Source organism: Colias eurytheme, chromosome 2, assembly GCF_061535395.1.
Source record: "Colias eurytheme isolate Ceu_HAF_F1 chromosome 2, ilColEury1 Martin Lab GWU primary, whole genome shotgun sequence".
In the NCBI taxonomy this organism is placed as follows: Eukaryota; Metazoa; Arthropoda; class Insecta; order Lepidoptera; family Pieridae; genus Colias; species Colias eurytheme.
This window is the reverse complement of record NC_142981.1, coordinates 12,707,884-12,720,163: the sequence shown is the minus strand read 5'-3', so window position 1 is coordinate 12,720,163 and position 12,280 is coordinate 12,707,884. Positions and strand designations below refer to the sequence as shown.

General features: G+C 40.6%; 1 protein-coding gene across 1 annotated transcript in view; it reads left to right on the top strand.

The window, feature by feature from the left end:
- The window catches only part of wb (wing blister), a 145,346-nt gene extending 133,869 nt beyond the window's left edge, over positions 1-11,477 (top strand). The window contains exons 43-52 of the mRNA XM_090109713.1: positions 1,276-1,391; positions 1,769-1,947; positions 2,517-2,637; positions 3,021-3,179; positions 3,597-3,728; positions 4,394-4,540; positions 6,532-6,682; positions 7,963-8,105; positions 9,620-9,815; positions 10,187-11,477. Of these exons, the coding sequence (XP_089965839.1) occupies positions 1,276-1,391; positions 1,769-1,947; positions 2,517-2,637; positions 3,021-3,179; positions 3,597-3,728; positions 4,394-4,540; positions 6,532-6,682; positions 7,963-8,105; positions 9,620-9,815; positions 10,187-10,326 (1,484 nt within the window). The 3' untranslated portion in view covers positions 10,327-11,477. The remainder of the gene's footprint in view (positions 1-1,275; positions 1,392-1,768; positions 1,948-2,516; positions 2,638-3,020; positions 3,180-3,596; positions 3,729-4,393; positions 4,541-6,531; positions 6,683-7,962; positions 8,106-9,619; positions 9,816-10,186) is intronic.
- The last annotated feature ends 803 nt before the right edge of the window (positions 11,478-12,280 follow it).

Genomic DNA, 12,280 nt, shown 5'->3' with positions numbered 1-12,280 from the left:
CGCGGATTTAATAAGTACATACATAATAATAAAATTATTCCAATAGGTATCTTACCCAATATCCTTGTCAAATGGACTAATAAGAAAGTAAAATAGATCTTATAACAAGTTTGCCTAAAGTACATAATATTATGTTCTTAAATGATATCGCCGAGGCCTTTGACACAAGCCGCCTTTGTCGCAAGCCACCTCTGCAGCGATTGATGTTTTTGAGAATGTAAATAAACAGAATGGAAGCAACCTTATAACTCAATAAATAAAGTATATTTTTAAATGTAGTTCCGTTTATAGTAAAGTTACAAAAATTGTGATCGAGTAAGGGGGCGTCCATAAATTACGTGAGGTGTTTTTTAAAATTTTCTGCACCTCCCTCCCCCCCTGGTGAGATGTCGTGAGAATTTATTCAACCCCTCCCCCATCCTCGAATCTCGCGTGAGATTTTTCAAAATGTGAGTTTCTTATACGTAAACGCCATCAACATTGAATCATCGTATCCATTTAAATTACATCATGAAGCAAAAACTGATAAAACTATTGATTACTACACAAAACGACAAAAGCTTAATAAATTGATATTATTTAAAGGAAATTAAAATACATAGTTTAATATAAAATCCTCGTTTTATTAATTCCCTAGTATCAGTACCACCAGATAGTACCGAGTAAACAGATTGCACAATGTGTCGCATCTGCACGCATTGCTTAATCTTTGAACTTGAAGCCACGCCTCGCTCGTTCCACACGTACCCCACCACATCGGCCGCGCGCAATGTTTTTGTTTGGAATAACCCCTCTAGTAATATATCTCGATGGGTTCCAGACTGTACAACAATACTCCAGACGACTACGAACGAAGCTGTTGTAAAGTACAAGCGCTGTTTTAGGATCCTTGAATTCTTTGGAGCACCGTAGGATGAAGCCAAGCGATCGATATGCTGCAGCCAATATGTTGTCGTAGTGAGATGTAAAACGTAATTGTGCATCAAGGTAAACTCCAAGATCGCGGACTACCTTAACCTCTTGCAACAATGAACCGTGAATATTGTATGAAGACTCTATGATCTTGCGGTTGCGCGTGAATTTTATGTGGTAGCATTTATCACAATTAAGGAGCATCATATTACAAACGCACCACTCATTTAATTTTTCTACTTAGTATTTTCAAAATTTTTACTATGAAAAAAATTAAAATTCTATCAACACTACAAACATGTTTGTATGTTTTCCTACCGCTTACTTAATATATAATGTAAATAACACTTATAAATATGACAGGTGAGCTCGAAGTGCAGGGCACAGCGGGTAAGGGCTCGCTGCGCGTGCGCGCGAACGGCACGCGACTGGATGATGGCCGCCTGCACGCTGTCACACTCGTGCGCGCGCATAAACAGGTAATATACTTACTTATACAATTACTAGCGGTCCGCCCGCGGCTTCGCCCGCGTGGTGTTTTGATGGTAGCCTATGTTCTTTCTCAGGGTCTAAAGTTTGTCTGTGCCAAATTTCATCGAGGTTTAAGCGGGAAAGTGTAACAGACAGACAGACAGACTTACTTTCGCATTTATAATATTATATAGTAGGGATTATTTTGTTTAATCTGTACGTTATTGTTTTATTTAAATTGAGTCAGGAGTATATCAAGATCAGAATTTTGATAAAAGATATATATAATATTTTTAATTATCATTTTCAAGCTTTTAGCCAATACGATAACTTTGCGTTTGAAATATGATGAAGCACATATTTATTATTCTTATTATTTTTTTAGTTAGAAGTGTGGCTAGACGAAAAGCTAGTTGGTAGCGGATCGCTAGCCGGCGGCGGCTTCGCCCCTCGACCACGCGGCCTGTACCTCGGCGGGGCTCCGCCCTCACAACGCTCGAATAGCATTGACTTACCTGCGCAAGCGTTTGTTGGCACTATTATGGACTTTATTGTGGATTCTGTGTGAGTTTGAAGTGTTTATCCATCTTAAAATGTTTTTATGTAAATATTAATTTTAATACAGACTGTAAAAACTCTGCTTGAAGAATTTTTTTTTGCTATTACTTTTGTTCAGTGTTTGTTTTATTCTTGGTTCTTGGATAATATATCGATCCATCCTAATGTTCGTATGTACATATAGTTACCACGAAACTCAAACGTTAAAAATATTTGCTTCTAATCCAAAAGAAACCTAACTAAAAGTACGAGCTACATAATTTTAATTTTCCATTCACCCTATTCTATCCTTACTTCCACTGCTTTGAAGTGCTCCAAAGTCCCAAGTCCCATGTCCCCTATTGGGGTAAGGGGCAGATGCATTATACATCTGTTTCACTGATCGTTTCTTTAGGGACAAGTAGGTGATCAGCCTTCTGTGTCCTGCCAGACCGAGACATTTTTTTTTCTTCGTCTCCACCGGGAATCGAACCCAGGACCCCTCGGTGCTACGCTCACGTGTCAACCACTGTACCAAGGAGGCGGCCAACTAGTGAACACATAAAAATAGTTAATTGAATGATTATTATTTCCAGCTTGCTAGGTCTAGAAGAAGGCACAGTATGGGGAGACGCCCGGCTCGGTCGAGCGGAGGGCGGCGCACGCGGGGACCCGCCCCCGGAGCCGCAGGCTGACTCCGCTGCACTATGTAGTAAGGTGAGTTATTGATTTTATATCGATTTGAAAAACATATTTATTGTAATGTACATTTATATAGATTGAAAAGTAAAAGAAATTGGATAATACCTAAATAATTGTACAAATTTTCGTATGGTAGCGCTTTATGAACAACTTTTTGTTTAAATAAATTAATTCAAAATTGAAATATTTTTTAACAAACTCTTAAATCAAATATAATATTTATTAATAAAATGCCATGCCACGCTTATGTTATGTTATGTAACCTGTATTTTCACCGTTACAAAATTGCGCACATATAACTAGTCAAATTACAATTTCTATTACTTACTTTTAATGTGCAGAAATACTTCTAATTTTTAATAAAAAACTGAGTTTTCATATCTTACTCCTTATTTCAGATGTCATCGTACACAGTTGAAGCAGGAGCAGTAAAGTTCGGCGACACGCCCGGGAGCTACGCGTCCCTCAAGCTCCCGCGACAGGGGGCGAAGGCCGAGTTCTCGATCACGCTGCAGATTAGGACCTTCGCCACTGAGGGACTCGTGTTTTTGATACCGGTTCGTAGTTTATTTGATACAAAAAAAAAACATTGTCTCTATTGTCTTTTGCCGTTTCTTTGAGTGCACATGATGTACCTAATAAGCCGTATACCTAAACATATTCATTATTACATAGATATAGATATATAGAATGGAGAATTTTATTTTGAATGATTTAATTATTTTATTTCCATGCCAACTGGTAGATGACGCTGTACAACTTAGGTATGGAAAATCTTTACCTATTTTTCATATTTTTAGGTCATTTATATACTCATATACCTTATCATAAACCAAACAATTTCTAGAAACAATAAATAAAGGCCAAATCAACCATCTCATTGCGTTTCAAACAGAAATCAATTTTGAGACAGATATATTATATTATTTATTATACATATATAGAGACAATAATGAATACATGAACAATTCCAGGGCTCCAAACTAAAACCAAAGCACTTCACAGCACTGATACTGCACGAAGGCAAAGTGCGGCTCATTGTACGCGGCAGAAAGAAGAAAGAGGTCACGTTGCCCACCGTACTCGCTGATGGCACTTGGAGATCGGTGAGCTTATGTTATACTAGCTTTCACCCGCGGTTTTATCCGCTCCTGTTGGTCTTAGCGTGATGTTTAATATAGACTTCCTCGATAAATGTACTAAAAACTGTTATTTAACAGAGTAAAAACTCTGAAAGAATTCTTCGAACCGGACGAGTAATTCCTGAGATTAGCGGGTACAAACTACGAACAAACAGACAAACTCTTCAGATTTATAATATTATTAAGTATAAATTGGAACGAAGTTCGGAATTAAGACCAAAAGTTGTAACAACACTTTGCTATAGTTGTAGCCGTGCGGCGTGCGCGTGTTTCTTTGTCTGTCTCTCTCTCTTTCTCTCTCTCACAGAAAACAAGCAAGTTACTTTGGTAACTTCGTTCGTTAGATGAATTTGTTTTTGTATTTCAATTCGCAATGTTTAGATTTTACCTATTGCGCATTTTGTATAGTTATTCGAAATAAAACAAGAACGTAACTATTTAAGTAAACTTTAATGAATTCATGAATGATGAAACGCTTCAGACAAACATACACACATTTTATAAAAGAAAAACATGCACAAACATCAACTAAGTGTGCGCATTGATATTTAGAGAGTCGGTTTTCGCCGTGCGGCGGATTATTAAGAAAATAAACATGTTAACATTGAAATGATAACATTATTCCACAGATATCAGTGCGCATCTCCCGCAGCCGTGTGTTGCTGTCGCACGGCGCGGGCGGCGCGGCGGCGGCGGGTCGCGCGCCGCCACACTCGCGCGCGGCGCGCATCTATGTGGGCGGCCTGCCCGCTGCCCTGCCCAACGTGCCGCCGGCGGTAAGTGATTATTAAGCTATTGCATAGCTTCTATCGCGGGCCTTGAGCGCGGGGACCGAATCCAGAAATTCCGTAAAAACCTCACGCTCCCCACTCCGACGGGCGCGGAGGTGTGGCTTGGCATAGCATGCAATAGCTTTACCGCGGCAGTCCCCGAGTGCCACACGTCTTTTTTGGCGTGACAACGTCTTATAATTCGATAGAGCCGGCTGCACACACGAAAAAACATGACTCATGCGGCGTTACCTCGCTCTGAGGCGTTCCATGTAATGCTTGAAGTGCAAGCGAGAGCGCGGAACGAGCGACAAAGAAGCACAATAGGCCGTTGTAACGTTCAACTATCGTCAGTAAACCGACTTTACAGACAACCAATTTTTTTCAGATGGTTAAAATCTGACGAATTCTCAACGCGCACTCACTCAGGCTAACTCACAATCACTCAGGCTCACTCACGCTAACTCAGGACCACTCACGCTCACTCACGCTCACTCAGGCTAACTCACACTCACTCAGGATCACTCACGCTCACTCACGCTAACTCAGGCTAACTCACACTCACTCACGCTAACATACGCCCACTCACGCTATCTCACGCTAACTCAGGACCACTCACGCTCACTCACGCTAACTCAGAACCACTCACGCTAACTCACGCCCACTCACGCTAACTCAGGCTATCTCACGCTAACTCAGGATCACTCTCGCTAACTCAGGCTATCTCACGCTAACTCAGGCTAACTCACGCTCACTCACGCTAACTCAGGATCACTCACGCTCACTCAGGCTAACTCACGCTAACTCACGCTCACTCACGCTAACTCAGGATCACTCACGCTCACTCAGGCTAACTCACGCTCACTCAGGACCACTCACGCTCACTCAGGACTACTCACGCTCACTCACGCTAACTCAGGACCACTCACACTCACTCACGCTAACTCACGCCCACTCACTCTCACTCACGCTAACTCAGGACCACTCACGCTAACTCACGCTAACTTACGCCCACTCACGCTAACTCAGGCTATCTCACGCTAACTCAGGCTAACTCACGCTCACTCAGGCTAACTCACGCTCCCTCGCGCTCACTCAGGCTAACTCACGCTATCTCACGCTCACTCAGGCTAACTCACGCTCACTCAGGATCACTCACGTTAACTCAGGACCACTCACGCTCACTCAGGCTGACTCACACTCACTCACGCTCACTCAGGCTAACTCACGCTCACTCACGCTAACTCAGGATCACTCACGCTAACTCAGGATCACTCACGCTAACTTAAGCTCACTCACTCTTACTCACGCTAACTCACGCCAGTAATATGCTGTGTCATCATCATCATTATTATCCTATCCTACTTTTGTCCACTGTGGGACATATAGGCTTCAGTCATGGCACGCCACTGAGCCCAGTCGTTTGCTCGTTGCCGTCAGTTTTGCCCAGTAATCCTGTGGATTTTGTCACTCCACGTTGTAGCAGGGCGTCCTATGTAATTATACTGTATACATGTTCGTTATTCGTCTAGCTATTCGTGTAAATTTGTCATTGTATGCAGTTTATTAACTAGGTAGGTACATAACTGTACAGTTTTACCTACGTTATAGAGTTTACGTACTACTTCAATAGTGGACTGTATATAGGTTGCGCTAAATGCTGCTATTAAAGATACGATATGGGACAACTGGGAAAACTTTAATTGCTCCTAATAATTATATATGATTTACGCGGATTCGAACGGATAGATAGAGCACTCGGGCGCTGCTATGAATGAACTGCGCTTTCCGGCCGGCTCGGCCGTCGCACGATAATACTGTTGATGCAGCTTGACCTAATTTACGTTATTGCTCAATTATTGTAATAATTATGTAATGTAACTATAGATAATAAGTAATAAATGTTTCAAATAAAATATTTGTTCGATGCTCGAACAATAACAGACCACATCCACTATCTCTTACCTACAATTAGTGATATATGTACACGTGTGCAGGTGGGTCGGTGGGGCGGGTGGGGCGGGCTGCGCGGGTGCGTGCGGCGCGTGCGCGTGTGCGGGCGCGCGGACGACCTCGTGCGGGACGCGCGCGCGCACCACGCGGTGGGGCAGTGCTTCCCCAGCGTCGAGAGGGGCGCTTATTTCGCGGGTATGTACACGTGTGCAGGTGGGTCGGTGGGGCGGGTGGGGCGGGCTGCGCGGGTGCGTGCGGCGCGTGCGCGTGTGCGGGCGCGCGGACGACCTCGTGCGGGACGCGCGCGCGCACCACGCGGTGGGGCAGTGCTTCCCCAGCGTCGAGAGGGGCGCTTATTTCGCGGGTATGTACACGTGTGCAGGTGGGTCGGTGGGGCGGGTGGGGCGGGCTGCGCGGGTGCGTGCGGCGCGTGCGCGTGTGCGGGCGCGCGGACGACCTCGTGCGGGACGCGCGCGCGCACCACGCGGTGGGGCAGTGCTTCCCCAGCGTCGAGAGGGGCGCTTATTTCGCGGGTATGTACACGTGTGCAGGTGGGTCGGTGGGGCGGGTGGGGCGGGCTGCGCGGGTGCGTGCGGCGCGTGCGCGTGTGCGGGCGCGCGGACGACCTCGTGCGGGACGCGCGCGCGCACCACGCGGTGGGGCAGTGCTTCCCCAGCGTCGAGAGGGGCGCTTATTTTGCGGGTAAGATGATAATAAAATAAAAAATGTGTGCGTGTACTATTGTACACACATAAGAAGTGAAGCTTCTTTATGACCTTATTTTTCAAAAAAAAATATCTACTATATGCAACTTTACAGAAATACGTCGAATCACGCGTGGTAGGGATAAGAAAAAGATGGCGCGTAACGGAAAAATGTCACGCGTAACGGAAAAATGTTACACTTAATTTTTTTCCAACCCCGATAAAGAAGTTTCACTTCTATAAATCATTCATTTTCGTCAACTTATAACATTAACAAAAAAATACAAGTAAACATAAACCATGAGAACTGGTGTCTGCGATAGGCCTTTAGTTCCAAGTCTTGGTAACAACCGTCCTGGTACCAGATGTTTTTAATTGGAGATTTGATGTTATAGACTTATGAGTAGAGATCATTTCTTCTATGCGAAATTTTTAATAATACTTCTCGTATTTAATATCACAAATTGGTGTGTAATAAACACATTTTGTATCTTTATGAAAATAAATAAGCTTTTATGTCATATTTAGCTATATATTTGGTTGTCAAGCCATGGCGAGTTATTATGTGTCGTGGCTACAACCATCTACTCGGAGGATATTATAAGCCAGGCTCCACGCTAACACATCAAATGAGGCGTCTGCTGTCTTCAATATAGTAATATAATTTACCTATAACATTTTGCTCCTCTATTAACAGGCTCATATCATCACAATGAACCTATTTTCTATTTTAAAACACATTACTATTCGTAACATATCAAAATATTACAGGCGACGCATACGCGGTATGGTCCAGCAAGTGGTGGAGTGAAGACCTGGAGACAGTGGAGGTGCGGCTCCAGTTCCGCTCGTTCTCCCCCAACGGCCTCATCATGTCGGGGGGTGGAGCTACCCTCGAACTTAAGAACGGCGTGGTGAGTTGGATAGCTCATTATTTTATAATAATAATTTGTGTGGTATGTCTTGTGTTTGAATTTACGCGATTTATTTTATTTTAGAGGGCATGACCAAGCTTGCTATGGTATAATATGTGAAATGTCGGGAAGCCACATTACACCGTTTTTGATATCCACGATACAGGCAATAGCCTAGTTTGAATCTTACTGTACTTTGTAAATTAATGGTCCAATCGCACTAAGCATAACTGCGTGACGCGACACGTTTGCAGATAGGTCAAATTTTTGCGGCCGTGGCGCGCAGTTTCTGTGTCACGTTGTGTGAAATACGTCATACAAATTCATAAAAATAATATTATATAATATTTATACGCTTAGTGCGTGTCATCACATCATCAACAATGTAATATTTAAAAGTTGGAACAAAGTTCCATAACGCGCGTTGCGAACGGGGGCTAGACTGAAAAAATTACGGCGAAAAGTTGGAACGATACTTTTTATTATAGTTGTGAGCCGTGCGGTGTGCGCGTGTTTTTCTGACTGTCTTTTTTTCTCTCATAGAACTTCGTTCCATCTGGGTGTCCCTTGACACCTCAAGTATTTTTTCGCAATAAATATTTTTATTTATACTATTTACTAATATTATAAATAAAGCTGAAGCGTTTATTTGTTTGTTTGTTTGAACGCGCTAATCTCAGGAACTACTGGTCCGATTTGAAAAATTATTTCAGTGATAGATAGCCCATTTATTGAGGAAGGCTATAGGCTATATACCATCACGCTAAGACCAACAGGAGCGGAGCAATGCGGGTGAAACCGCGGAGCACAGCTAGTTTATTATTTATTATTACACTACACACAGATGGAGCTAAGCGCACGGGCTGCTCACTAGACTGCTTGCCACGCGTCTGAACGTACCATAATTCAGTGTTACCAACTCTCAAAAATATTTATCCCTAAGTTTGTGTCAAAAACCCCTAAAAACGCCTAAATTATACAGTTGTCCCCCTAAAAAAATATACAAATACTAGCGGTCCACCCTAGCTTCGCCCGTGGTACCTACATGTTTTAACTATCCTATCTCTCAAGTTGGATCGAACTGCACATGGTGTGCTAATTTTATTATAATCGGTTCAGTGGTTTAGGAGTCCATTGAGTACAAACATTGTGACATGAGATTTATATATATATATTGAGATAAATTCATAATGATTTAGAAATAATATGCTGTAATATGTTTCAAAAGTCTTTTTATTACAAGTTATTTAATATATAAAATATTTCGTCTTAATCTGAAGATGATTCGACATCACTAGATGTCGGTATATGTCGCTAGATCAAGAAATAAATATTAAAACTAGCTAAGTAATTATTGTCAATTTAAAAATATTAAAGAGTCAAAAAAATCACTAAAAATACCCCTAAAAATTTCAGACCCCTAAAAAAATCCTATCTCACTTATTTACCCCCTAAATCTGGGGGGAAAACCCATAAGTTGGGAACCGTGCCATAATTTATTATTCCACACACAGGTGGTGCTAAGCGCGTGGGGAGCGCGCGCCGAGTGGGGCGGCGCGGCGTGCGACGGCGCGTGGCACGCGGTGCGCGCGCGCGTGGCGCCGCACGGGCTGGCGCTGGCGCTGGACGGCGCGGCCGACGAGCGCGCCGCCCCCGCGCTGCTGCCCGCGCACCACCACCCCGCGCCGCTCTACATAGCGGGCCTGCCAGGTACGTGGCTTTACAGCACATCATCATCATTATGTTCCCACTGCTGGGAAATGGGCCTCCCGTAAACGATTAGGCGGTAATCCAACACGCTAGCCAACATGTCGAACTTTCGATTGTTTGACATGTCGGTTTCCTCACGATTTTTTCTTTCACCGTTCGAGCAGTGGTGAACTTATAAACGTGCGAAAAAATCTCATTTGGCCAATTAATTATCTTTCCAAAAACAATTTTTATATCACACCCTTGTGCTATTGTAAAAAAAATAAAATCAATTACGTATTAATACAAATATCTGCCTATACTTAAGATAGTCACAAAAATTACAAATCTTTTTTAAAACCTTTTTTTATCATAAACATTTTTCATCGCAGAGGGCGCAGTAGACGCGGCGGAAAGTAGAGAAAACTTCAAGGGCTGCATACGAGAAGTATCAGTCGGGGGTGTTAAGAAGGACTGGCCTGAAATGGAGTCACTGCATCACGTACTATTGGACTCCTGCCCCACATCTTAAGACAAGAAAAGCTATGCATTTTTTAACACTATAATGTGTGAACGATAAAGTACATTATGCTATAAACGCGACTTTTTGTAACAGTCGATATGAGTGAATTTTATGTCATTTCAAACGATCAAACATCACAATAAAAATGCAATTTCTAGGTATCCTTAAGTCTTTAACATTTGCAACCGTACCTCGAAAGCATAAAAAAGGTTACTTACTTATTCTACGATGTTACTTAAATAGGTACTTAATGTTAACTTACTTAACAATGGATGGAATCCATGATGCGAGATTTAATGTCTCTAAATGTCTACAAAATCGAATATTTTATGCATTTGTATTATATAAATAAGTAGTTGTAAGAACAGTCATTTTAGTTAAGGCTAATAATATGATATTACTGTTAATAAGTCAACCTAATGAAAAAAAATATACAGAATGCATTTCTTAATTATTTTCAAAAATTTTGACTATTTTCTAGTAGTAAAATATATAATGAATAGATCCATAATTTAAAAATATTAATTTACAAAAGAATCTCATTCAATTCTTCTAGAAAAGAAACAACCCTAACGAGGCTGTCTAGAGGCTATTTATTGTAATAAATATAAAAATACAATGTAATTTCAACCTTACACCCAAAATATTAAGAATTATTATTTATGCAACTCCACAACTGTGATTTCACCTTGCCCGCACAAAAAAATATAAGTAATACTTTAAAAAATAAGCTAGTATATAAAACATGTATATACGTAGGTACATAATGTCACAAACCAGTATTCAGTAATAATAATAATTTACATAAGAATAAATTAATAATATTACTATGCCCATAATAAAGTCGTGGAGAGAAATCTCGATAAAGTAGAAATTGTGTGTTATTTTGTTTATATACTTTGCCACTCGCTTCTTAATTCTTTAAAATTATGTTGGATAATATAATAACATTTTGTTTCTTTGTGAACCTAAGCTGAAGTCAATTTAAAATGAAAAAGACATAAGTAATAAAGATTGATTGCATATAAATTCATAGTAATCACAAATTTTATTGTAATCACAGTCAAGTTTATTAAAACTGTTAATGCAATAAGCATTCGTTTACAATTTATTTAAATAAATGAAAAATTGTAAAGAATTTAGTACACGGTTATCTGTCTATGATAAATCATAAATGTCTTTATGGTAGAATGAATAAGTATTTGTACCAGTATAATTATTTTGCATTTACGAGTCGCAAATTGTACATAACATTATTTAGGGATCAGCTTTAATAGGTAAAAGCAAATTCAGAACTATCAAGAATGTCCCCACTGTATACAATATTATAAATGGAAGTCTATTGTTGGAACGAAGTTCCTTATGGCGTGTTGCAAAAGGGTCTAGACGGAAAATATTGAGACTTAATGTTGTAACGACACTTTTTGCTATAGGCGTACGCGTGTTTCTCTGTCTGTCTCTCTTTCTTTCGTAGAACTTCGTTCCATTCCAGTGTCCGTTGACACGTCAAGATTTTTTATGTCTGTTACGCTTTCCATGAACATATTTGGATGTTGTACCGAAAATAATTAAAATATTGATTTGTTGAGCATGAGCAGCATTTATTTCCAAAATGCAATATACATTTGTAAAAAAGGTAATGATTATAGCATTTACAAGAATTGGTTATTATAGCATAATATAATATAAGAAAATTGTTTACAAATGTAATAAATTTACATTATTGTTACACGTGTGGTTATTTTATCATCAATGTGTTTATGAGTTTGCGATCAGTGGTGTCTATTGTGCTATTATTTTCTTATTTATCTTAACAGTTCCGTGTAAAAGACAATCGGTTTAGCAGTTGGCTTCTACAATCGAAATACACACTGTTTTTTGTCATTTTGTTGTAATTTAATTAAGTGGGGACACACTGTAAATTTAAAGTGTTCATAATCTTAAGCTTGTACATAAGTATTGT